The 24,872-nt window shown below is 49.3% G+C and overlaps 3 protein-coding genes and 1 long non-coding RNA gene across 6 annotated transcripts; 1 reads left to right on the top strand and 3 right to left on the bottom strand.

The window, feature by feature from the left end:
* Nucleotides 1-1,944: 1,944 nt before the first annotated feature.
* On the bottom strand, nucleotides 1,945-11,815 carry prkg3 (protein kinase cGMP-dependent 3). The gene is made up of 22 exons (XM_061811709.1): nucleotides 11,380-11,815; nucleotides 10,064-10,153; nucleotides 9,759-9,824; nucleotides 9,566-9,692; nucleotides 8,991-9,157; nucleotides 8,549-8,662; nucleotides 8,167-8,272; nucleotides 8,011-8,074; nucleotides 7,417-7,494; nucleotides 7,231-7,319; nucleotides 6,378-6,443; nucleotides 5,861-5,908; nucleotides 5,735-5,776; nucleotides 5,558-5,669; nucleotides 5,343-5,479; nucleotides 4,809-4,898; nucleotides 4,576-4,717; nucleotides 4,339-4,502; nucleotides 4,033-4,149; nucleotides 3,896-3,958; nucleotides 2,983-3,058; nucleotides 1,945-2,893 (listed from the first exon to the last, which is right to left on the bottom strand). The coding sequence occupies exons 2-22, from the start codon at nucleotides 10,149-10,151 to the stop codon at nucleotides 2,807-2,809; spliced, it is 2,043 nt and encodes a 680-aa protein (XP_061667693.1). The 5' UTR covers nucleotides 10,152-10,153; nucleotides 11,380-11,815; the 3' UTR covers nucleotides 1,945-2,806.
* Nucleotides 11,723-13,508, top strand: LOC133496310 (uncharacterized). The gene is made up of 2 exons (XR_009793770.1): nucleotides 11,723-11,855; nucleotides 13,081-13,508. It is a non-coding gene; the product is annotated as an uncharacterized LOC133496310 (long non-coding RNA).
* On the bottom strand, nucleotides 13,424-17,860 carry LOC133496307 (phospholipase ABHD3-like). 2 transcript variants are annotated; one of them, XM_061811713.1, is made up of 9 exons: nucleotides 17,533-17,849; nucleotides 16,787-16,947; nucleotides 16,272-16,454; nucleotides 16,148-16,193; nucleotides 15,529-15,641; nucleotides 15,279-15,452; nucleotides 15,124-15,172; nucleotides 13,830-13,995; nucleotides 13,424-13,640 (listed from the first exon to the last, which is right to left on the bottom strand). In XM_061811713.1, the coding sequence occupies exons 1-9, from the start codon at nucleotides 17,632-17,634 to the stop codon at nucleotides 13,432-13,434; spliced, it is 1,203 nt and encodes a 400-aa protein (XP_061667697.1). In that variant the 5' UTR covers nucleotides 17,635-17,849; the 3' UTR covers nucleotides 13,424-13,431. The 2 variants fall into 2 exon arrangements, with proteins under 2 accessions (XP_061667697.1, XP_061667696.1); XM_061811712.1 differs by lacking the exon at nucleotides 16,148-16,193 and having other exon boundaries at nucleotides 16,787-17,056; nucleotides 17,533-17,860.
* A 2,462-nt stretch (nucleotides 17,861-20,322) lies between these two features.
* On the bottom strand, nucleotides 20,323-24,817 carry fdft1 (farnesyl-diphosphate farnesyltransferase 1). 2 transcript variants are annotated; one of them, XM_061811711.1, is made up of 8 exons: nucleotides 24,599-24,817; nucleotides 23,604-23,701; nucleotides 22,315-22,498; nucleotides 22,110-22,238; nucleotides 21,548-21,739; nucleotides 21,271-21,447; nucleotides 21,039-21,191; nucleotides 20,323-20,873 (listed from the first exon to the last, which is right to left on the bottom strand). In XM_061811711.1, exons 1-8 carry the CDS (start codon nucleotides 24,695-24,697, stop codon nucleotides 20,658-20,660), a joined length of 1,248 nt encoding a protein of 415 aa, XP_061667695.1. In that variant the 5' UTR covers nucleotides 24,698-24,817; the 3' UTR covers nucleotides 20,323-20,657. The 2 variants fall into 2 exon arrangements, with proteins under 2 accessions (XP_061667695.1, XP_061667694.1); XM_061811710.1 differs by lacking the exon at nucleotides 24,599-24,817 and having other exon boundaries at nucleotides 23,604-23,916.
* Between the last annotated feature and the right edge of the window lie 55 nt (nucleotides 24,818-24,872).

Here is a 24,872-nt window from a genome sequence, read left to right as displayed (position 1 = left end):
CGAAGGGATCGCCCACGTGTGCCTTACGCCGACGTTCTGAAGAGGACCCCGAGAGGCGTGTGAAAGTCCACCGGGAACTGGAACCGAAAATGCGTTCGGCTTTCCTTTCCAGAACCGATAGAATAAAAACGGATTATTGCCTCATCCTCGTATTACATATTCTATATTCACAAAGACATTTACGGATAAGTCGTTCTTAAGGGGAAACGTTTTGTTCAAAAGTGGTTTGGGAAGACAAAATGCTCAGAATCTCTCAATGGTCCTTCATTTTTTTAGGAATGTTAGCAAGAAACTTGAAGTAGTAGACGCATGAATTGCTTTTGCGGGCCTCGTAAAAGGTGTGCTGGGCCGCATCGGGACCCCCCGGGCTTGAGTTTGACAACTCTTTTTGTTTTGTTTTTTGTACGTAGCGTTGCCCTGCCTGTGTCACGTGCTTCAAACGCATTTAAACTCGGTAATAGTCAAACTTTTTGTTGTGGCTGCTTTCACCGTCGCCGTCACCAAAATGCGGCAAACAGGAAATGCCCACCGTGGCGTCGTACGAAAAGCTCCGAGCTGTCGGTTTGTCACGACCGCCTCAACTTGACGATAAAATAGAAACGCCACAAAGAGAATTTAATTCCGAAATTCTTCGGCTGAACCGATCATTTCAGCTGGATGCTAACTGCAAAATGCCATAGACGGGCTAATGGATGTTAGCTTGCTGCTTGACAATAAAACAGAGCAGCAACGTGTCAAAACGGAACATACAACAGTACTCGCGGGCATGTAGGAGAATGCGTGACACGGTCAAGTCTTTTGTTTTCATCGCGTAAGTGCGGCGCTTCCTGAACGCTATCAAGCTAAAAGCGGCGTGTCTTGCCAAAGACGGACAAAAGTATCAAAATTTCATCACTGAAGTAGTTTTTTCCGCTTCTTGGGTCAGGCGTCTCAATTCAGTCCTTATTGGCGTGATGATTGGCAGGTGTTGCCAAAGGGAGGCGTCGTACGTCGGGCGGCGGGTGTGTATACGCTCGCACCTTCCGAAGCGCGTCGGCTTGTTTTCCGTTTGACGGTTGAGGCGCGCACTGAATGTGATTTGCCATCGTATCGGAATGTCACTTTTGTCCAAACGTCGCTCGAAACGCGTTGCAAAGCGAAAGCGCGACAACAAAATTGTAGCTGTTTGCATTTTGCCAACTCGCCACTTTTCAAGCGGTGCGCCGAAGCCGTGCGTGGTTGACTTCTCATGTCCGAAATCTCCTCTTTGGCGACGGCGCGGTCACGTTAGCCGTCAACGTAGCCTCGAAACTGCAAGACAAACTTTGAAAACATTTGAAATAAAATCTTTCATATGCAAACCAATAATACTCGTTTGGGTTTTCTTTTTTGTTGTTTTTTTTAAATGACTTGCTGCCCAAAGGCGACCGTGACCGAAAAAAGACGGAACCTGAAACTGCGCCGCCTCCCGCATGTTGGAGATTGCAAAACATTTCACATCCACTTGGCAATTTATTGAAACTTTTGGCCTAATTTTAACTCAACTTTGAAACCTAAACTGTCATTTCAAACCTCAACTATAATTTTCAACCCTAACCCTAATTGTAGCCATACTTTATAACCATGACTATAATTTGAAACTCCCCCCCCCTCCCCCCCCACTGGACAGAAACAATTTCTTGATAATATCCTCCCAAACCAAAGTCAATAGTGAATTTGTGTGTAATACCAAAAATCTCTTCAAATAAGTGTTGGCTCATTAGTCCTCCAATGGTTGCCGTAGCGACGGTTTTGTCTATTGTCGGTTTAATTTCATTTTATTATCTGCATTTGCCGTTCGTGTTGATTCGGGGAAGTCGGACGGAGGCGATAAGAAAAGTCGACGCGCCGGAAACTTCATTTCCCTTCGGCCAACGCAAAAGATAAGAAATGGCCACGCAGACAAATGTGAGTTGACGTTTCACAAACATTTTCATTCGCATTCAAAGAAAAATTGCTAAAAAGTAACAAAATTAAACAGATTTGTTTTTTCAAATCAATATTTAAACATGCTTCAATATTAAAAATGAAAATTAATTTTTAAAAAAATCAAGAGAGAATGATGAATTACAAATTGGAAAAATTCAAATTCATTAGGAATAAAAAAATACAATGAAATTTCAAATGTAAAAAAATCATACATTTTAAATTCAAATAAAGAAAAAAATGGGCAGAAAAACAAATTATTATTTTTTTTAACTTCAAATACCTTGATGAATTACCTGAAGGGTATGAAAATACTTTGTACACCAAGGAAAGGAAATGTCCATTTGTTCAATGAAGGATTGCAATATTCATTTTCTCCAGTGGATCAATTAAAAAAAATAAAAAAAACACAAAACCACTTTGAAGTGTTCAAGATCATCTGAGGCGAAAACAGAAATATTTGAAGTACGCAGAAAACATTTGCCAAAATTTCAATTCTCGTTTTACGTGATCCGTTTCTAGCGAGCGACAATTCAACTTAATTCATTTTGACGTCAAGCGTCTTCATTTGGACTTTTCGATGATTTCTAAGCACACGTTTGACTCCTTTGCGCGCACTCAAGTAGATTCCGGGCCAAGTCGAGGCGCTCATTCTCCAGCCGGGAGTACACAAAGCAACTATTTATGATCTGAATCCATTTTCCACAGAAGAAGATTAACCGGCACTCATCGCACGGTCCAGAATCTGCTTTGGACCCGTTCGAAGGGCGCAAGAGTTCTCTTGCGTGTTGTTCACCTCGACATGCGTGATGGAAAGGGGGTGGGGGTGGGGGGTTGTCCTCTGCCCCCCCCCCCGGGCAGGTCAAAAGTCCCGGTCCCAACCCGAGAACTCCTCGTCCGCCTTCGTCTGGTCCTCCGGGAAGCGGTCGAAATTGATGTAGCACGGACCCTGGAGAACGAAAAAAAAAAACCCCACCTTTGTCAAAGTCCAGACTGGTTCCCACTGCGCCTGCGGTTTTTCCCCACGGACGGACTCGCCTTGCGGATGAGGCGCACGGTGGGCGCGTCCAGCTGGGCCATGCGCAACTTGTGCCAGTTCATGTTACCGAACCACCTGCGAACGACACAAAGAAAAAGAAAAAGCAGAAGCACAAGGAGGGGAAACGTGGCAAAGATGTCTTCTGATTTCGGAACAGCACGAGACAGACAACTGTCCGCACAGGCGGGGCCGGGATTTGAACCCCGGTCCTCGGAACTGTGAGATCAACGGTCTAAACAGTTGCGCTACAAACTCCTTTATGGATGTGGAAAATTCCGTGTTTTCCCCTCATTTTACTTTTCCTGAAATGTCCTTTGTTCTGCCAAGAGGCCCTGTAGCTCAGTGGTTTAGAGCACTGGTTTGGTAAACCAGGGGTTGTGGGTTCGTATCCCACTGGGGCCTCCACTCCCTGAGAAGGCTTGCGTCAGGAAGGGCATCCGGCGTAAAAATTGTGCCAACCGTATATCTGCGTTATATATCTGAGATGACACGCTGTGGCGACCCCGAAAGGGACAAGCCGAAAGAAACTTGCTTTCCTTTGTTCTGCCATCCCACTTTTCTTTCCCCTTTGAAATAAAAGTTGATGCCCCCCCCCTCCCCCGAGAAATGGAACAAAAATGTCTACATTTGATAAGATTGGACTTTATATTAAAAAAAAAAAAGAAAATATAAAATACTGTAGAACAGAAAAAGGGAACGCGTTTTTGCTTCACTCGAGTGGATATTGTGTTACTCTTTGTCGGCCACCGGGGGCAGTACTGCGCCTACTGACACGGAGACAAGCTCAGGTCTTCGCAGAGGATAAAGAAAACATGTCTGTGTGTGATGTTCTAGCGTCCTGCACTGCTATCTCAAGCCCCCGCCGTAGATTTTCCTCAAAACCGAACGCCGAGAACCACGCGACGGCCTTACCTGTGATGTCGGACTTCTTTGATGCCGTTCTTGGTGTTTCCGAGCCGCTGCCCGGGCCGAGGTCTGCGACGCGGGCGAACGGCGCGTAAATAAAATGGACGGCGCCGCCTAGGTTGGATTTCACGTTCGGGTCTTGCCTGCACAGCTTGCTGATGATGGACTTGGCCGCCTCGCTCAAGTACGGCGGGAAGGTCATCACCCCGTCCAGGATCTTGGCGTAAATCTTCTGAGGCTCCGAGCTCGAAAAGGGAGGACTTTGGCGTTCCCGTCAACAAAAGATGCAAGTGGAAAACCGGAAGACCAAACAAGAGTGCAGGTTACGAATGTTAGATGAATGGAATTCAATTCAACGTGCGCCCGCCCGCTCGGTCCCTTTGTGAGCATTTGCCGCCATCTTACATCACCGATGCGCAATTAGGGCTGGAGGTGAAATTTCAAAATACCTTCCCACCAGCAGCTCGTAGATGAGGATGCCGAGCGACCAGAAGTCCACAGCGAAGTCGTGCCCCTGGTTCTTGATGATCTCGGGGGCCATGTACTCAGGAGTACCAACAAAGGAGTAGGTCTTCTCGCCGCGCACCAACTCTCGGGCGAAACCGAAGTCCACCTGCGTGGGAAGAAGAACGTCGACGACGCCAAAAGGCACGCGTCCGTTCTCGCCGGACCGCACCGGAACGGACCAGTTTGACGTAGCCGCGGGCGTCCAACATCAGGTTCTCGGGCTTGAGGTCTCTGTACATGATGTTCTTCTTGTGGAGGTAAGCGTAGGCCTCCACCACGCACGCCGTGCAGAACGCCGCCGTCTGCTCGTCGAAACGCCCTCTGACCCCCCACCCCCGGAGAAAGATGGCGAGGCTCAGAAATTGGGCGGATCTTGATTGTTTGGACCGTGCGTGCGTTTGTGTGTCCTCACACTTCTTTGAGTTTGGTCCAGACCTCGCCGCCCCCGCAGAACTCCATCACCATGTAGATGTAGCGAGTGTCTTTGAAGGTAGCGTGGAGCCTGCGAAAAAATGATCAACATATAAAACATTTCAACGCAATTTGAGAGAAGTGTTGTTAACAAACCTGCCGAATTTCACTGACAAATAAAAGTAGCCGCACCAGCGTTGTGCTCCGGTCAAACGTTTTTGTTCTCGCTCTTCCGACTCTCTCTGTGTGACCCACACGCACTCACAGCGACAACGAGGCGCTCTAAATGGCCCGTGCAGGCCGATGTATTTTCACTCGTTGTTTTGCAAACAAAGGCGTTCAAGTTTTTGGATAACGGCGATAAATGGCGACTCGTGCCGGGCTAGAAATTGGGTCCCATTGTACTGTTCTACTCCCCCCCCCCCCCCAAAAAAAAAAAACAGTTCAGCGCTATCTTGCTAAATTTGAGTAGCTAATGGGAAAAAAAAAAGTCTTTTGTGAAAACATATTTGAGAAAGCGATCGCCCGACTTGACCTGACAACGAAGTCGCACTGGATGGCCTTGAGGATCTTCTTCTCGAACAGGACGTGCTCCTCCTGCCGCTTGGCCACGACGTGCTTCTTGCTAACGCGCTTGACGGCGTACAAGTGGCCGTGATTGGAGCGGCTCATCTTCCAAAAAAAAAAAGACCAAAGCGTTGATACGACGCGCCACCCGATCCGGCGTGCGGCCCGACGGCGGGACGGCACCAGTTCCACGCGGCCGAAGCCCCCGACCCCGAGGGTGACCGGGTCCCCTTGGAAACGGCCCTCCTGGTACAGCACCGGGACCAGGTCCTTCAGTCTCAGAGTGGAGCTGAAACTGGAGCAGAACCACAACAACGCAAGCCAACAACGTTCAAAAACGGCTTCCTTCGAGATCCTCACCTGGACTTTTCGGGAGCTTGGGCCTCCTGCAGCATCTTGGAGCTGACAATGGAGAAGACCAAGACCAAGACGTTACATTTGCGGTTCTGAACAAGACGGACCGTTAAGAAGGAACGCCGTGCATACTCATCAAATAGCTCCAAGTGCTCGACGGGGATGGTCTCCTCGAACACCCTCCGAGGAGACAACAACAACGTTTAGAATGTCAGGCAAAAAGAATTTCACAAAACGGATCTGCCGCGTCCGGGTTTTCGGGCCGGAGCGGGCCGCGAAAAGCCGGACGTACCGCCGAGACGAGGGCGTGACCTCTTACACGCGGGGGTCGCACGTGGCGCGGACGATTTATTGCCATCAAATGGCTGGAAAAGCCTGCCGGGACCGCGTCCAAGAAAAACGGCCCAGAATTGTCTGGCAAACGCCAGACGAGCTAACAAGATTGTCGTTAGCAGTGAGGCGCCTCAAGAGTGGAAACCAGCACGGTGGGGGACAATATGAAATATTTCATGCCTTCAATACATAAGCTGACGTCACCGGAGTGGGGACGTCGCCAACTCTGACGCTGATCGGAATGCAAACCATCAAAGGTTCAGCTTGAAAATGGCAGATCTTCACCCGGCCCGGCTGCCAAATCCGGCGCTCTTACTCTTTGTCGATGCTGAAGCAGGTGACGGGACCGTCGGCCGTGCACGTGGCCGTCCGCAACACTTCCCTGCAGGCGGGGCGGGGGGGGGATAAGAAAACAAACACATTAGACATGATCACAAAGTGTCTCGTGCCGCGCCGCGAGGGAAAACGCGGGCTGCGGTCACAACAGGAAGTTGTTTCCATGGCAACGCTAAGGCGCTAATAACGTGTGAAAGGGTGGAAAATGCTGGCGCACAAAAAGTGCACTGGAGATTCAGGAATGACTCGAGAAAAACAAAGAAAGAAAGAAAAAGATTCAGCGACAAATCGGCACAAAAGAGGTGAAGGCACTTCTGCTCCAGCCAAATTATCAGATTTAAAAAAAAAAAAAAAGATTCATTGCTAATATTGGCAAAGGGCAATTTTGAGTCAAAAATGTTCGAAAAATTCAAAATTGATTTCTATTTTGCAAAGATTTATTTTAAATATGAATATATGTTTGAATATAAATGACGTAACTAGTTTTTTTTAATTGAAATACCAATATTTTTTAATTTGGGAAGTTTCCAAAAAATTACCATGAATACAAAACTTATACAATATCACAGTGGTCTTGAGAATTTTAAACATTTATATTTTACAATACTTTTTAAAAACATTTGATACAATTTCAAAATAGAAATAAATTCTTAATTTTAAAATATGGGAAATATTTTTAAATGTAAACTTTTTCAAACTAAAATAGATCTCAAATAAGAAAATAAATTAAAAAAAAAACAAACGCCTTTTTCTTGCATTTGAGGGTTTCTTGCGCAAGGCCATCGAGGTTACACCGCCCGCCCGCCCGCTCGCCCGCTCGCCCGCTCACCCACCGTATGAGCGCCTGCTCCCCGAAATGCTCGCCTTTGCCCATCCGGCGAATTTGCTTCTGAAGTCCGTTGACGCTCTTCGTCACCAACACCTGACGGGCAATTAAAAGGTCAGAATTATTTGGCGGGACGGGCTGCGGGGGGGGGGCTCGCGCGCATTCAGCCCGGAATGGACCCGGAAGTCGTCACCTCCCCTTTCAAGATGATGTAGAAGGTGTTGGCTTCGGCTCCCTCGCGGACGATCACGTCTTTGTTCTGGTACTTGACCTGCACCCAAACGTTATCTTTTCTCCTTTATGTGTATCAATGGGGGGGGGGGGCGCGATCGGATATGATTATGGCAATACAGAAGAAGAAAAAAATCAAACTGCCAGCGTAGAAAAGAGACTGTGATGACAGAAAAAGAGGAAAGTAGTATTTTGGAATCTATCATATTTCATCAATAAAACACTTGATGACAGCCACAAAAGCAGAAGATTGCAAACCACTAAAATAGAGCACGTTATTTTTTTGAAAATAATAACTACACCGTAGAATTTAAAACAGAAATACAAACTTTTTTAGAGGGATTTATTATTATTTTATTTATGATTGAATTATTCTTAATAATCATTGCTATTATTTCAGAATAGTACACTATTGAATTTAATCAACTATCATGATTTGTTTTTAATAAATGAAAGGTGAGCGATTTTGAAGTCGTTGCTTTTCAAGTTATGGACTGGTGTAGTTTTCTGGCATTAAAAGTGGATCCTGAAGTATTTTAAGACGAGAGGGCCGCACCTCCTCCATGGAGTCGATGATTTTGGACAACTGGACGTCATTCAGGTCCTTCAGCGTGCGAGAGCTTGAAAAGCAAAACAAAGGAAAAAGAAGGTGAGTTGGTTTTGTCGGCGGGCTGGCGGGCTGGCGGGCTGGCGGGCGGGCGGGCGGGCGCACGTCTTCAAGAAGCCCAGCAGCTGCTCCCGTTTCTTCTTGGACTTGTTGGTGATGATGGTCCTGTAGGTCTGCCTCTCCATGCGCCACAGACGCACCTCCGTCTTGGCTGCCGGCGCACACAAACAACGGGCGACCTTCTTTTGTGTTTTCTCTGACGCTTTCATTCACCGACGCGTTGATTCATTGAGGCGGAAATCAAGCGGAAGGCCACCGAAGGCCCCGAATCGCTAAATAATTCACATTCCTGTCCGCGCTGTGAATAAAGACGGCGTCGGGACCAGGATCGGATCACGCCGGCCGAGTGGAGCTCAATTATAAAACGTGGCCCGCCGCAATTGCGTCGGCGTTATTGCCGCGTCCCGGCGTGCCTTTGAGCGCTGACCTTTAACCGTGGCCGTTCGTTTGCAGTTGTACAAGATGGCCAGCTCTCCAAAAATGTCGCCGCTGGTCAGGGTTCGGAGGTCGCGGCCCGCTTGGGTGACCAGGAGCTCTCCGCCTGGAAAAAATAAAAAAAAAAAAAAAAAAAAAGAGAAAGAAAAAGACGACGACATGACATTGTTGCGGCGTCGATCGCGGGAATCGAACCCTCGCAACATCACGGCTCGTTTTCGGAGAATCTCTGAGACAATCAGCTTTACTGGCCGATTGAAAAGTTCTTCACGGGTCAACAAAACCTACGCAAGTAGCCGCAGTCAGTCTTGCGGCATCGAATCGCAAAGGGCGACACTCGCAACAACAAACGCGAGGAAAGAGCAATGTTCAGCTTGACTTTCACCGACTCTTGCACCAAAGTCGGAAAAAATCTGGTGGGGGGTGTCACACACCTGCCACGATGTACATGCTGTCCCCCTCGGAGCCCTCTCGGATGACTTCGCCACCCCGGCGGACGTCGGAGGTCTCCAGGAGGTCCACCATCATGGCGATCTGCTCATCGTCCAGCCGGCTCAGGAAGTCATTCTTCTGGATGGCTTTGACGATGAGATCCGTCTCGCTGGCCAACGAGAGCCACGACAAGATCAAGAAGAAGAAACTGGAGTCGCGCCTCTGCGGCAGAAGCGACAGTTGTCGTCCTCCAACGGCCGCCGGCATTCGTACGAGCGTCTCGTCGGGACCACAACATTTAGAAACAAGCTCATCTTTAGTCATAAAATGATGACTAACGTGACGTCCAATTTGTTGTCGTTGTTGTTGTTTTTTCCCCCATTTAAAAACCCAAATCTCTTTCCACATGTGCCAAATTTTCTATTATCCTGTTCTGATATTTTGATTTTCTTTCGCTGGTTAGCGAGCTAGCTTTGTAAAGGTCGCGAGCATTTTATTTCTTGACTTTGCCGCTCGCTCGAAGCTAATTTGACCTTTTCCCGAGGTCAACAACAGGATTGGTCCCGGCGAGGCTGACCTGTCGGTTTTCTTCACTCGGGCCTTGCGGACGTCCACCGTCTCCGGGATGGGTTCCGGCGCGATGACGGCCGCGCGACTCTTCCGGAACTCGGGTTGCGGCTCGGCGTCGCTCGGAGCCGGAAACTCTGAAATGGTCGGGAGGGAGTCAGCCGCCGTCGCGGCGTTTTCGAGCCTGTTGGACGGGCGCTTACCGATGTCGTGGCGGTACTGAGCGTGCAGCTCCTGCAGCGCTTTCTCTTTCTCTTGCAAACGTTGCTCTAGGAAGACAAAAACGTCTCGTCAACACGTCGAGACATTTAAAACGCACGATCCCCCACACCCTCACAAAAAAAAAATGGAAGTAGGAAAGCTGCTACATAATTTTAGTATCTTGGTGATTGCACAGACAAACGCCATTTTTGTTAAATGAAATACTTTTGAACGAGAAGTCGGCAACCGGAGCAGGTTGTGGTTTTCTTTCCGTGCCCGCTCGACGTCACCCAGCGGGCGTACGCACCCAATTCCTGATTCTGCCTGCGCAGTTCCTGGTTGATGAGACTTTGCTTCTCCAGCTGCTGCCGCAGCTCCTCCAATTGCGTTTCCATCCCTGCACAGGAAGTCAAACGCGCAGTCAAGGTGGAGAAAAAGGCCAAGACGCCGGCACCCGGCCAGAGCCCGCTGAATAATGCACGCTCGCCATCCGCCGACAACGGGGGGGGGGGGGGGGGGGGGGGGGGGGGGGGGGGCAGCTCCTTCGTGTCGGTACAGAAAAGACCTGACAAGCGTCCTCCTCACAAATGTACAGCAATGAAAAAACTAAAGAGAATGTAAGGACAGTTCTCACAGTTCTTGCCGTGTTTTGCTTCTGCCGGCTAACCAGGAAAACTACAACACAGGCACACGTCGACGCTGCACCTCTGTAGCCAAAGTCAAAGAAGTCATTCTTTGCACAGGAGAAAGAATACATTCCTGGGAGCACCGCTATCGTTTGTCTACATGTGCTGCTGCACTATTAGTGATGCTATTCGTTAGCCCATCTATGGCATTTTGGGGAAACCTGCAATACGGGAAGGTTGGACCAATGATCGCTGAGGCGCTGTGGAGGTCGAACATCTGAGATGAGCAAGAAAGAAGAAAGAAACAAACTACAGACGTTAGCAATGGGGGGGGGGGGGACATATGCAACAATATTCACCTTATTAACCTCGTCCACATGTGCCTGAATCAGAAACCGAAGAAATTTCCACGAGTGAACGCAGAAGAACCTCACGAACGCAAATTCCAAAGGCTTAAAGGTGCACTTTTGGACACTTATATGCATAAGCAGCATTTATTTAGCCTCTTCTTGTTTGCTTCCAGTCACATTGAACTGCTCTTAAAACATTAAAATATATTCTGCCAGGCATATTCCTTTTTTTTTTTTAAATCATTTGTATATATCCTTATTGTTCTATTTGAATGATTTCTTTACATGCAGCAGCATTTGAAGGAAAAGAAAAAAAGTTGCAATGTATTTTTTAAATTGCGATGAAATCTTTTGTGCTGAGCTTATTTGTCATTTCCTTATTTTTATCTTTTTCTCATTTCTATTTTTTCTTGTTACACATTTTATTGTGTTTGAATTTGTTTCTCACTTCATATTTTGTATTTGTGCAATATCCAGGCAGAAGTTAAAAGAGCCATTTCCACGAAAGCACATTTTTCTTTCTTTTTCTTTTTTTTTTTTTTTTTTTTTTTTTTTCGGTCAGTGTGCAACAGGAAGTAGAGGCGCGGTGATGCGTTCAATGAGCGTCGTTGAAGACTGCGCAGACGGGAAGGGAAGCGGCCGCTCACCTGCAGGGCTGCTAACGTGCGACGATTTCCTCACGGGTGCCGCATGGGTTCGGCCCTCCACCCCCACCCCAAAACTTCAACTTGGGCGTTCTTGACCGGGGGTCCTCTGACTCTTCCTCTTTTTCTTCCTGCGCTTTGTCTTTGCTTTTTTTTTGGGGGGGTCTTCCCCCGCACGTCTGTCAATCTCCGCAACTCTTCTGGGATTGAGCGGTCCGGCGACACCTGAAGCTCCTCCCTCCCCCCCTCCCCCCCTCCCCAGGTGGGGGAAAAGGAGCGAGGAAGAGGAGGAACAACAGCGGACCAATTATCATCCCATTGAATAATCGGATCCAAATTCGGTGGGCACGAGTTGACAACAAAATGTGCACGTGAGCCGCAGGTGTCGTGTTTCCATATGGACCCGTCCAACAGTTTTTGTGACTTTTTTTGGAGCGTGTGTGTGACTTTAAAAGGCGGCGCCTGCTTCCGCCCACCTGGTGAGTGACACGGGTGCCGATACGTGTGCCAAACTTGATATTTCGGGTCGGTTCAAAATGCAGGCCGCTTCCCCTTTTAACTGGAACACAACACAGGGGGCAGATATAACCCCTATGCCGGCCTCCCCCCACTGGGTGGCACTGCGTCGAGTCCATTTCAAAATCCCAATTTTGATTTAAGTGCAACATTTTGTTTCAGCTGCAGTTGTTATGAAATTGCTCCAAAAATGAAAGCAGGTTGAGTTGGGTCAGACCATTTTTGGAAGGCAATTTAGCGCATTAGAAGAATAACTGCACCTTACTAGTAACCTTATTATTTATTCAGACAAGCTTGGAACTGAACATCAAGGATATCGAGTAAACGTTGGAACGGCTTATAAGCATATTGACACAGGAACGATCATGGCTTTACCCACGCTAAAAATCCCCCTGAACATAACACCGCAGTTTCCAAACTACAGTTCTTCATATTTAATTCCTCACAGCGACTTTTATTTTCTCCCTCCGAAGTCAAAAGTATCAAAATGAGGTTAAAGGGTCGTCGGTGCAGTGCCGGAGGGCGCGGTGAGCCTTTTATTGCTGCTTCGGGTTAATGAGTGATTGCTGGCCGTGGTTAATAAATTCAAAAAAAAAAAAAAAAAAAAAAAAAAGAAGCTTCCATTGGGGAAGGTTGGACTTTATTTTCATTTTCCATCATGCGGTGTGACGTGCTTACAGTATCGCAACTCACCTATGAAACTCATTTTTCATATATTTTTAATCGCAAAATGACATTTTTCACTTCGTTTTGGTCAAATCAAAGCATTCGGAAATTACAGTTCTTTTAAAACAAAATGTAATTTTCCTTATTTTATTCTTGGTTTTCTCTGAAAACGACATATTTATTCTTATTTTATTATGACTAAGACACGTCCGAGATGCAATTGCGCTTCCTGGCGGTGACGTCGGGAACTTACATTTTGATCAACCCAATTAGTTTTGCTGTGATTTCTTTTTTCTTTTTATATTGACCACGGGAATTACTTTTTTTTTTTTTTTTAATTTTAATCTGGAAAGGATACATTATTCCAATTGGAATCCGCAGCCTAGACGTTTACTTTTTCTCCCTTCCTGTGACTTTTTCCTCTATTTTTAAAAGTTGAAAATGCAATTGTTTGGACAGAAAAGTTTAAGCAGTCTGTTTATTCTTGTGAATCACATTTCTTGACCGATTTACATTCCACAGGGTTTTCCTCCCACTGCCAACGGGCACCGTTGACACGCGGAGGCAAAAGAAAACGTCAAACGGAAACAAACAGCAGCCATTTTCATGTCAAATGTTTCATTTCAGTGAATAATTTTAGTGGTTCGAGCCCTCAAGGCACACATACATTTCAAGGTGGCAAGAAGCTTGTACTTCTGTTGGTTTTTTTTTTGCAACATATCCCATTTCCTAAACTCCCGCGACCTTCGTGAGGATAAGCGGCTGAAGAAAATGGATGGACGGATGGGTGCGTTGTACTTGCAAGTGGGACACTTGACAACAATGGCGACGTTTTGGGACTCGCGACGTTCTGTTTCCGAGGTAGCTGGCGGCTCATTTCCCGTTGAGGCCGCCCGGCAGGCCGCAGGCTTTGCGGGCGTCGTGCGGGTGCTCCAGGACGGCTCGCGCGAACTGGCCGAAGACGCGCTCCATGTAGCCGGCGGCGCGCGGGAACAAACCCTCCAGGAAGGCGATGTGGCCGCCGTGAGCCGTCACCAGCAGGGCCACGTTGGGCAGCTCCTTGGCCGCGCCCAACGGGAACGCTGAAACCGACGCAAAAGTATTCAACGCCACGTGGACACTGAAATACATGCTTGCGTGTTGATTTGTTTTGTGAATATGTCTAAAAATGGACCAACATAACTTTTTTTTTTGTTTTTTTTTCGCCATCGCCGATTTGACTGCAGATTGTCGTGGAACGTCACCGTGGCCCCGATATCGGGCAAACTGACCGTGTTGCGGGGAGAAGGGGTCGTCGGCGGCGTTGAGACACAAGACGGGCACGGCGGTCCGGGAGAGCCGCTCGGCGGGGCTGGCGTGGCGGTAGTACTCCGTGCAGGACTCGTAGCCGAACAGCGGCGCCGTGAAGCGCTCGTCAAATTCACGGATGGTGCGCGCCTACGGCAGACAAAAATGACTATCGATGGAAAATGAAATCTTTGTGCGTTGCGAGCGAACGGCGGATACGGGCCACGCCAAAAGCGCGATGCGATGTTTTGCCTGTCCGGCAAAGCCCACGCTTGAGGGTTCTGCCGCTCAGCGCCAAAGTCGCAAAAAGACGTGCAAATAACGTTGACGGGAGAACGAGCGCACTCATCTGGCGAGAAATGCCGCCTGATTTAGTCTTGGAGACCCAAAATTATATTTGAAACATTGTCATCATATTATTCCATTTTCATGAATTCTCAATATACCGTAATTTTCGGCCTAGTTATAAGCCTCACCCAGCAAATTTGTAAAGGAAATACCATTTGGTACATTCATACGTGTAAAAGCCGCAACTGCCCACAATGAAACACAAAATATTTACAAAGAAAGACGGTACACAGAAAGAGTTTACCGCTAACGCCCGTGTAAAAAAAAAACAAACAAACAAAAAAAACACACTGGTAAAAATCACTGAGACGCTCGTAAAAGTCACTTCCACGGCACATCTATTCCAGCGTTCTCACTCTTCCCTTTTTCGCTAGAGTGCCTCCTTGTGGCTGTTAGATTAAAACAAATTACCCACCTGACCGCATAAAATGCAGGGCTGAAAGTTACAATTACGGGACATTTTTTCTATATTTTGGGGGTTTCAAATGATTTTACTCTCAAAATATACATTTTATTCTCGTAATATTAGGATTTCTATTGTAAGAAAATGTAGTTTTACTGCTGTATGATTTAAAGCCTTTTCATTCAAATTTAAGGAACTCTTTTTGAACCCCCCCCAAAAAGCCGAACTTTGATTCATTTATTGTCCTGATAAAATAAATGTATTCATCCAATAATTGTGTTGATCCTCAGAATTCAATTCTTATAAAATGATGATTTATTGATCTTAAAATGACGGCCGTTTTTTGGCGCCAAAAAGTACATCTTCTTGGGGGGGGGGGGGGGTTGACCTTCCGTAGTGAATTTAGAACTTTTTCTATTGAAAGTACGACTTTTATTTTGTAATCTAATTTTCATCTCGCTCGTCTTCCAATGGAGGAAGAGGAAGGAAAGGTGACGGCCATCTTTCCAGGGGGAGGAGTCGCGTACCTCGAGGACGTGCTCGATGTCCGCCACTTTCTCCAGAACCCGCCTGTGCCTGTGAGACAAACAAACGCTGGAAATGTTTTTTTTTTTTTTTTTTTTTAAACAACACCCCCCCACCACCACCACCATTTTGCAAAAGGTCAGAAAGGTCAAGCAACCTGCGCACGGCGTCGCAAAGGCCTCGCGTGAGGTGTCGGTTGAAGAGCAGCCGGTTGAGCGCTTCCTCCATGCTGTCCGCCGACTTGAGCGCGTCCCAGGGGGCGGAGACGGTCCAGCCCGCCACCAGGCCCGACTCGGCGCCCTTGCGGCCCAGGTAGTTCAGCAGCAACATGCTGCTCGCGCACAACGGGAGGGTTCGCTACGCCGGCGGCCGACGGGAAAAGGAGACTCGCGGCGGCGCCCGCTCACCCTCCCAAGGAGATGCCGGCGCCGAAAAGGGGCGATTGCGGGTACAGGCTTTTAACGTGTCGGACCACCTGCTCCAGATCGGAAGTGTCGGCCGCGCAGAAAGTCTGCGGCGTCTGAACGATGCAAAGAAAGAAACTACGCTCAGCGCTTTTGTCGGGGCCTACTTTCTGCAGCGGATGAATACGCCTGTGCTGGCCAATGCCAAACGATTCGGCTCAATTCAATACAACAAAGCAAATTCCAATTTCTTCCAAAAGTTCAACTTTTACCGGACTTCTCATACGACAGCTAAAAAAAAAAAGTTGCCATTCTAAATGAGTGAAAGTTCAAATTCGATGAGCTCAACTGAATGCCTTCATGCCGCATTGACATTTTTTAAAATGTAATAAAATTACTTTATTACTGTTTTTTCCTCTGTTTCAAAAAAAAAAAAAAAAAAAACCCCTTCAAATTGCAACTCCTTTCTTTTAATACTGCCAGTTAAATTTGGGAAATAACTGTAAATTCTTCACAAACGTGCAACTTTTGCCAATTTTGTATTTGTACGGCACGTGTCGGGGCACTCGTGGTCCCGCTCTAGAACTTTTTTTCTACGGGTCAAAGATGAGCCGCTACTCACGAGCAGCTCAACCCCCCCGAAGCCTCTGTTGTTGAACACCACACATCTGGAAGAGGAGCACAAAAGACATTTCGGCAACCGGAGGCCGTCACGCAAAGTGAGCCCGAACGCCGCCGGCGCCAACCTGTAGCCGTGGCGGGCGGCCCGCCTGACGGCGTGGAGCGCGTACGTCTGGCGGCTGTCGCCCGTCAAGCCCGGCAGGACCAGCACGGTGGGCCGCGTGGACGCTTCCGGGTAGGCGGCGCTGCCGTCGTTGTCCGCCCAGTCCAGCGAGATCTGACCGCCGTCGGGCGTGCGGATTCGCTCGCTGGTGTGATGAAACACGTAATCAAATGTCGGGATTATTCTTACATCAGCGGGATCAAAATCAGATGTATATGACGGAAAAAAAGAAGAGGACGGTCACGGTCAGTCGGTCTTATTTGGGTCCGTCTGCCCGCTCGTCAAGTCTTTTCGTTTGTTGGCATGCGCGAGGACGTCGGGGGAGCCAAAATCACAAATCAAAACTGAAATGGATTTTTTTTTTTTTTTGGTTCTGTTCAGAAGGCTTCAGATTACAGCTCAAATTTAAAAGGATCTCGATTTTGGGGGGGTTACCGAATGGTTCCGGCTTCACAAATTCAAAGGACGGAGCCTTACTTGCGGTAAGCGACGTGCGGTCTGGACTTGATGAGGACGCAGAGCAGCGTCTGGAGCCGGCCCCCCCAGCACCACGGCGTCGGGCTGAAGCTCTCGCTCACGGCGGGGCAGTGCTCCCGCAGGAAGTCGCGGAACATCTCGCTGCACACCAGCGACGGTTTCTGGCGCGGCGGGAAGGACGCGGTTACAATTCAAGACCACCAACGATTTTAGAACGACGACGATCTTAGTTTGCGGAATCTGTGGCGAACGTGCTGAGGACGTTGGACCCTGTTGATAACCAAAACAGCAGCACAAAACCGAGATTGTAGTTCTAGTTTTATGACAATCTCAAGGAGATGAAGTTCCCCGAATACTTTGAGGCGTCCACTTAGCAGTAGACTGCCCCGTAATGTTTTGCGCCTCCGCCATTTATTCATTCCTTACTAGCAATATTGTTTTAACATCTAAAAACAAAAATGACAAATTACTCAACTTCTTCCCACTTCCACTGATTTATTTCGCTCATTAAAAAAAAAAAAAAAATCTCAATGAGTCCGTTAGAAGGAAAGATTGACTTTCATATGTAAATGCTCGGTGTTGCAGGACTAAATTATGAAGCTTCAAGGTGTTTACATGTTCCCATCTTTTAACGCATCGTCTGTTATTAAAATTCAATCCAAAAACAGACAAGCGCTCTACTTTTTCACGCTGACTACGTCCTGAATGCGGAAAGACAAAACGAAAGTTTGACGGCGGCGACTCACCTGACTCTTGCGGCCCCACAGGCACCACAGGGCGGCCGCGAGGGAGCACAAAAGCACGGCGTCAGCCGTGGAGCCCAACTCCCAATGGACGCGCCACAGCATCACGCCGACTTCGGTTCGATCGCAAAAAGAAAAGAAAAAAATTCCGATGGCCTTCGCGAATCAGCGGCGCTCGATGCTAATGAGCGACACGTGAGAACAGAAAGCAAACAAAATAAGTCCAAAAAAAAAAAGCGGAGGAAGCCGCCCGCCTCCGCCGCCGCCATAACGGAAAGCCCCACTTCCGGGTGTCCTGGCCAGCGCGGATCATCCACGCATGCGCACACTCTTCGCCATCAACGGCAATGTTGACGTCATACACCTTTCTATACTAGTTTGAGATATATATATATATTCATTATCAATTTTGTTTATGTGTTCCCAAGATTTTTTTTTTTTCAACTTTACGCTTAGTTTTGATTTGTACTTCTGACTTTTAACTCGATTAACTGCTGGAGAAATGATCAGAAAAGGGAAGATTGGCAATCTGGACTCGGGATTCGATCGTATCGATGATCCGAAGAAAGGTTAAGAATCGGCCCACAAGTACGCGGGAGGAGCCGGTACCGCCGTTTCCAAGGTTACGGTAGGTCATACACTAAGACGTTGTGGTTTAAAATCATGCATCGCCCATATGGATGAGCCAAAAGGAGGCATGGGAGGAAGTTTTGTTGTCAGGGAAGACCACCCTCCAAAAAAAAACAAAAAACACACCATCCCTACTGTGAAGCATGGGGTGGAAAAGTCATGTTTTGAATGGGGGGGGGGAGTCTGCACACGGGACAGCACCTGGGCCGTGTACTGCGAGATTTGAAGGGGGGGGGGGACGACGACTTCCTTCCGTCACTCGAGAGGATTAAAGATGTCCTTGCTGGGTCTTCCAACATGACAACGACCCGAAGCGCGTCGCCAAGATAAGCGAAGATCCAGACCTGAACCCCACGGAGCCCCATTTTTTGGAGGCACGTGGAGGCAGACAACAGTCACACAATCACAACTGAGGGCAATTTAGAGTGTATATAAATTTTCAAATATATTGCGTAGCGTTAAACGGTCTCTCGTTGTCGTCGCATCGCAGCCTGGAGATAAAATTGGCCATGTTGCAAAATTCTCAGGTCATAAAAGGCTAAAATTGTGTAAAGTGTTCGTCTGCACGTCCAAAATCATTGACCACAGCTGTACATGACTTCCTTTGCATTTTTTTAATTTCCGCAAATGGAACGCCGATCACGTGACAGAAAAGTCGACGTTTGCTTTGTTCGTGCTGGCCAAAGTTCTTTAAGGGCACTTCACGAGCAGCCTCAACAATGCAAACGTGTCCACGTACATTTATTTTGAAATCTCTTTTCAGTATAAAACACTTAACTGGACAGCACCGGTGTCCAACTCAAGGCCCGAGGGCCAGATTCGGCCCACCACGTGATTTTATGTGGCCCGCGAAGGAAAACCATCCGTGCCAACTTCCGCGAGTCTTGTGAAAATCTGTACCAAAATTTCAAATTGTCATATGTAATAAGTGATAAAGTTGTGTTGCATTTTAATGTTACCAAACCTGAACAATGGTTGAAAGACTCGTTACCCTTGAGTTCCGACTCCAAACCGAGCTTACTTTTTATGGTTTCACAGTGATAACGACCCCCTGAGGGATTCCCTAGCGACAATGTGGCCCGTGACACCCCCGGCCGACAGCATTCGGGTTATTTCTAGCTTAACGGTCACACGCGGACTTAATTTGAGCCAAATAAGAGTTACAATTACAAATTCCATTCCATTATCTGAGCCGCTTATCCTCACCAGGGTCGCAGGAGCTTATCCCAGCGATCTTCAGGCAGGAGGGGGGGGACACCCTCAACTGGTCGGCAGGCGATCGCGGGGCACGTAGGAAAAAAAAAAAATACTGTAATAAGGACAATTTAGAGTGTCCGATGAATGTTGCATGTTTTGGGGAAGTTGGAGACAACCCGATTGCCCGGAGAAAAGCCACGCAGGCATGCGGAGGACACGCAAACTCCACACAGGCGGGGGCGGGATTTCGACCCCAGTCCTTACAACTGCGAGGCAGACGTTGTAACCAGTCCACCACCGTCCCAGCACGTCCAAACCAAATTCAACAAAAACACATTAATTGTTTGGAGAGTCGAACATTTTGATGATTGTCATATTTATCAGAATCTTCAAACCAAAATGGCCAACTTCCTGTCCAAGTTGGGCCGCGGGTCGTCAAGACTTTCCCGTGCGTTCCGTTCGGATCCACATCGACGTCGATAAAAATGCCGTCAGGGGGTGGATTTTTTATTTTTTTTTTTTTTTCTTTCCCCAGAGCTCCCAAGAATTCCGTTGTGCAAGGCGTGGAATCGCACCGAGCGAGTTTTGGGGAGCGCTCAAACGTTTCACCTTTCACCAGGCATATTTTCAACCGCCAGATGGCGCAAGAGCAACTAACACGTAAGAAGGTGGCCTCAAAAAATGAGGCGACGGAGACCATTCGGCGCACCAGTCTGGTTTTTTTTCCGGAACTCGTGCCACTTGCGTCATATCCTGAGAACCGTGTAAAGCGTCGTTTGTTTCTCTAAACACGATTGACGATAATTGCTGGAACTGTGCAGTCGTGAATTGTGGGAAGTGGAGCATTAAACTGATTTTGATCAGTACTTTTTCGACTGTGGCTAAAACGGCAACTAGTGACGCGCTTTGCCCCGCTGCTTTAGAGCGCCTCGTTGTTTGCGGGGTGGAGACGCCCACCGATGAAAATGTCAGGCACACGTTAGTTGTTTTACTGGTGGAGGTCAAAGAACAAACCAGTGCAAAAGCCTCAGCGCTGCAGATGAATGCAAATTACAGGCGGCTGCTCGCACCCGCACACCCTCGTGCGAATACAGAAGAAGAAAAAAAAAAAAAAAACGTTTTGAGGCGTCGCATTCAGTGTACAGACCGGGCGGCAAGTTTGGATGCACGCCGGTTCCGTTGCGGCGCTCAACTGGATATCAAAATAGTGTCGACGCTCCAACGGCCTTCCACGCCTCCCGCTGCTCGCGCTTATTCGCTGCGTGTCCATCCAGCGGAGAAGCGAAGCCGAGTCCTTTGGTTTAGCGTCCCTGCACGTCGGCGGCACCCTGCGCCGCCGTGGCGCTGAGGTACTGCCAGCTGACGGCGGCCAGCAGCATGGCGGCCGACAGGTAGACGGGCGACAGGTGGTGGCTCCTGACCGGCGGGCCGGACGGCCGAGACTTCTCCCGGATCAGCGCCAGGACGCGCAGGGTCTCGGCCCGCGAGGGGTCGCCCGGCGAGACCTTGCGCGCAATCTGGAAGGGGAAACCGCCGACGGTTAAACGTTTGAAATGAGTGGCGGCAACAAAGCCAGTCCACGTAGATACGTGGTAACTGTACTCGAGTAGTTTTATCCCATTTCTTGAATCTTTGTCGTTCTAAACGCACGCCCGCCAACGCGAGTCAGAACCGGCGGGCACCTCTTGGCCGTAGCGGCCGATGATGTTCTGCACGGCCGGCAAGTTGGTGGCCTCCATCATGAGCGTGACGGCCTGGCCCTTGCGGATCTTCACCACGCCCTGGAACACCAGCGGGTTGTTGTAGCACGAGCACAGCGTGGCGATCGCCATCACCTGTTCCAGTGGCGAAGATCGGTCGGTCGGTCGGGTTAGGCGAGGGTGAGGTGAGGGTGAGGTGAGGGCGTGGCCTCACCTGTGGGATGGCGCAGAAATTGAAGACGCTCTGGTTGCGGAGGCGGGCCAGGTAGGCGATGACGTCCGGCACGTGGCGCAACGTGTCCGTGACCAGGAGGTTGAGGCACGACAGCGCCGATTCCAGCTTCTCGGGCTGCGCCAAGTCCTCCAGACGGCCCGCGAACTGACTCCACGCCTTGCGGGAGGACCAGACGTGCGCAACGGAAGCCGTCTTCAAGCAGTTCTTTTGTTTGTCGTTACCAAAACAAAAACGGCAAGCACACGCGCGTTCTCACCTCTTGCGGCCAGAAGGCACGTCCCTCCTTCGTGTCCTCCAGATAGTCTCGGATGATGTTGGTCTTCTGGAGGAACAGGCCCATGGAGTTGGCCAAGTCCGCGTCCCAGCCCACCTCGGGGTCCTCCAGCCGCGACGCCGAGAACAGGCGGGACAGGCCCACGCCGACCAGCCCCGCCACGTAGTGGCAATACTGCAACGGAGGGTTGACAAACAACCGTGGCAGATACTTTGCCCGATAGCGGTGAAAACAAACGCCCTGCGTCTTCGGAACCGCGCGCGCCACCGGAAAACGTTTTGATGACGACTTGGAATGACTCAAACAAATCAAGTCTTTGGAGCAATGCTTAAAAGCAACACGCTTCAGGTTTTCATGTGGCGGGGACGGATTGACTCGTCTCATGTCGCGACCTTTTAGCCGCGACAAAAGAAAAATCCGCCAATGCCGAGAAAAGTCTTGACGACGACAGAGTACTACATCGCTCTCGGCAATCCTCTTCAAAGGCGAACGGCCGCATTAAAAAAATAATAATCATAATAATCTCCGCGTGGACGCGCTTCACCTTGTCCCACTCCTTCATGGATCCGACTTTCTTCTCCAGGAATTCGGCCATTCCGACTCCCATCCGGCGGCAGATGTCCGTGATGACCTCCCGGTACTCTTGAGCCAGATTTCGGAATTCCAAAGATATCTGCGGATCGGCGTCGGAGTCTTCAGCCAAATATTGATGCCAAAAACAAAAAATTATAATTCAAAAGCCAACCAACCGTGGGGAAGTCCTCCAGAACCTGCCGGTCCTTCTCGCGGCTCTCGCCGAAACTCCAGGCGTCCTGGTACAGGTACGTGTGGAACTGGTGCAGCATGGGGACCTTCCTGTCCAGCGGGATGCTCATGTCGTCCTCCACCGTGTCCAGCGCGCGCAGCACCAAGTAGAAAATGCACACGGCGTGTCTACAAAAAAAACAGCAGAGCACAGGTTGAGAGCCGGCGCACATCCCGATCAGAACGCTCAGGCGCTAAGGAGCTTATCGCAAGCTAGACGCAATTCAGGTGCCGAAAACTTGACCTGCCTGTGAAGATTCGCTTTCATTTCATTCCCGGGGCAAAATATAGATACAGATATAGTTCATTGACATGAAATATGGATATTTGGCAGAACAATACTCCACATACAGTCGTACCTCTACTTACGAAATGATTTTGTTCCGGAAGTGGAAGCACTTTTTACATGTAAATAGCCTGATCGGTTCCAAGCCCCCTGCCAAAAATATGCATTCAAAGTACATAATGTAAACAATAATAAAAATGATGTTCATTTACATTTGGCGTATGGCAAGTATGCGAAGAGAAGGGGGAGTGACAAGCGAAAGGCATCGTGGGGGGTGGGGAGGGGGGGGGGGGCAAACGTTTGACAGCTGAGAGCAAACGTACGTAAGGATGGACGCACGCGCGCAACTTAATTCCACTAAAGTTTCTCGGGACGATGGTGAAAAAAGATGAAAACATTTGCAAACGGACAAAAACTCACGAAAAAGTTGGACTTTATCAATCTGCGCTAGCGTGTAATTTGGTGACGCTCCAGCGTCCGTGGGAAAGGAAAAGCATCACGGGTAAAGATGCACATCCCTCCTAGCCAATGGGATGCCAGGAGGATGCTACCGTGATGGCCAATCAGAGAGCAGCTCTATTGGGCCACACAAACCAAGATCCAGAATGTTTATTTGGTGAAATTTTGGGGGTGCGAATCCAGTGCCTATTTTTGTCTTTCCTATCATGAATTTTCCTTCCTAACTAGAGAAAATATTTTTTCGATGAGGCGTTTCATAACCTCAATTCTTCGTTACTAGAGCCGTTCGGAAGTAGAGGTACCACCGAAGCTGTCGTTCGGCTTTGGTAAAACTGGATTACAGAGAGTGCAACTAGTCACACTGATGTTCCAAAAAATGGATTTTCTGCTTCTTCCGTGTTGGATTCAAAGTGCGGACCACGGGGGACCCGCCCCCCTCCGACCCCATCGGGGAGGCCATGTTTGTTTGTTTGCGTCCGCTCGACTCACCTAAGCTCGCCGTCCAGGGCCTGAATGACGGCCGCGAAGCTCCTGCTGGTCTGGTTCAGGTACACGTAGCACGTCCGCAGGCTGTGGCTCATGGACTCCTGGCACGACACACAACACGAAGCCGTGGAACGATCGAAGCCAGCCGCCGTTGCCGCCGTCGTCCTCGCGCCGCCCGACGGCCGAGCGACGCACGGCCTGCGGCCCGACAGCAGCGAGCGGGGACCGGCGGCCACCGACAAGGAGCGCTTGAACGCGGCCAGCGACACGGGACACTTGCAGCACGCCGCGGCGGCCATGCGAGCTCCGTGGGGGGGTGGGGGTGGGGGGGGGGAGCCCGAGCGGGCGGACGGACGGACGAACGGACGAGAGAGCTGCCGCTGCTGCGCCCGGAACCCGCCTCGGAGGGGAGGGGGGGGGCGGGAACGGAGCCCCTCCTCTTCCGGGTTGACGGCGCCGCCATATTGAATGTGGCAACGTCGCCAGAAAACCACAAACATCGTGCAGCGGCTTCTCGAACTTCTTACGCAAGAGTGCCATCCGCTCATTTTCCGAGCCGCTTTTACCCACAAGGGGCGCTGGGGTGCTTGGAGGCCATCCCAGCTAAACGTCTGTGTGTGTGTGTGTGTGTGGGGGGGGGGGGGTAAAATACTCAACCTCTTCAAGTACCGCCATAATGCGCAACGTTAAAAGTACAGTGGTTCACTGCCTCCGAGATGTTCGTCAAAAAGCACTTTTAGAGGAATTGGCAGACGTTGGCGTGTTTTGTGGCGACATCTAGCGGCGGCCGAGTTGAAGCGCACACCTGTGGAACCTCCGCAGGGAAGCCGCTGAAATGATGGCGAACAACTATATTCGTATTAAACATTGAGGTCAAAAGCGCGGGGACGAGTGAGCAAAAACGGTTCCGCAGCATATCGACCGGGCTCGCGCACCGAGTAAAGATCCTGCTTGCGTCCCTTAGCACGAACGTGACGCGTTGATCCGTTTCCACTCACGTAATCCAATTTGGGCATGACGGCTCGGCAGCCTCCCATTTTGAACTTCAGCAGGTTGTAGATCTCCTCCGGGTGGCCCAAAGACTGCAGGACCTCCATGACGACTCTTTAACGGGCAAGATGCGCGTGGACGCTCGCCATCCACGACAAGATGGAGAGAGACAAAAAGAAAGAAGAGCAACGCAGCTATAAGAGGAGGTCGGCGTTAAATTCCCGGCTGAGGCCAGATCGAATCAGGGCCTCCGATTGGCCGGCGTCGCATGGGCTCAGCGGA

Source organism: Syngnathoides biaculeatus, chromosome 23, assembly GCF_019802595.1.
Source record: "Syngnathoides biaculeatus isolate LvHL_M chromosome 23, ASM1980259v1, whole genome shotgun sequence".
NCBI classification, from domain to species: domain Eukaryota; kingdom Metazoa; phylum Chordata; class Actinopteri; order Syngnathiformes; family Syngnathidae; genus Syngnathoides; species Syngnathoides biaculeatus.
The sequence above is the reverse complement of the archived record's forward strand: the minus strand, read 5'-3'. Positions and strand labels throughout refer to the sequence as shown.

Coding starts and splice junctions, on each gene's coding strand:
- prkg3 (XM_061811709.1), bottom strand. CDS start 10,151: ATGGAAACGCAATTGGAGGAGCTGCGGCAGCAGCTGGAGAAGCAAAGT. Junction 9,158..9,565: donor CGAGTGAAGAAAACCGACAG/GTCAGCCTCGCC, acceptor CTCGTTGGCCAG/CGAGACGGATCTCATCGTCA. Junction 4,718..4,808: donor TGGACCAAACTCAAAGAAGT/GTGAGGACACAC, acceptor GTGGGGGGTCAG/AGGGCGTTTCGACGAGCAGA.
- LOC133496307 (XM_061811712.1), bottom strand. CDS start 17,634: ATGCTGTGGCGCGTCCATTGGGAGTTGGGCTCCACGGCTGACGCCGTG. Junction 17,057..17,532: donor TGTGGGGCCGCAAGAGTCAG/GTGAGTCGCCGC, acceptor GGTTATCAACAG/GGTCCAACGTCCTCAGCACG. Junction 15,453..15,528: donor GCCGGCATCTCCTTGGGAGG/GTGAGCGGGCGC, acceptor GTGCGCGAGCAG/CATGTTGCTGCTGAACTACC.
- fdft1 (XM_061811710.1), bottom strand. CDS start 23,899: ATGGCCGCCGCGGCGTGCTGCAAGTGTCCCGTGTCGCTGGCCGCGTTC. Junction 22,499..23,603: donor GCCCTGGACGGCGAGCTTAG/GTGAGTCGAGCG, acceptor TTTTTTTTGTAG/ACACGCCGTGTGCATTTTCT. Junction 21,192..21,270: donor ATTTCTGCGCCATCCCACAG/GTGAGGCCACGC, acceptor CCACTGGAACAG/GTGATGGCGATCGCCACGCT.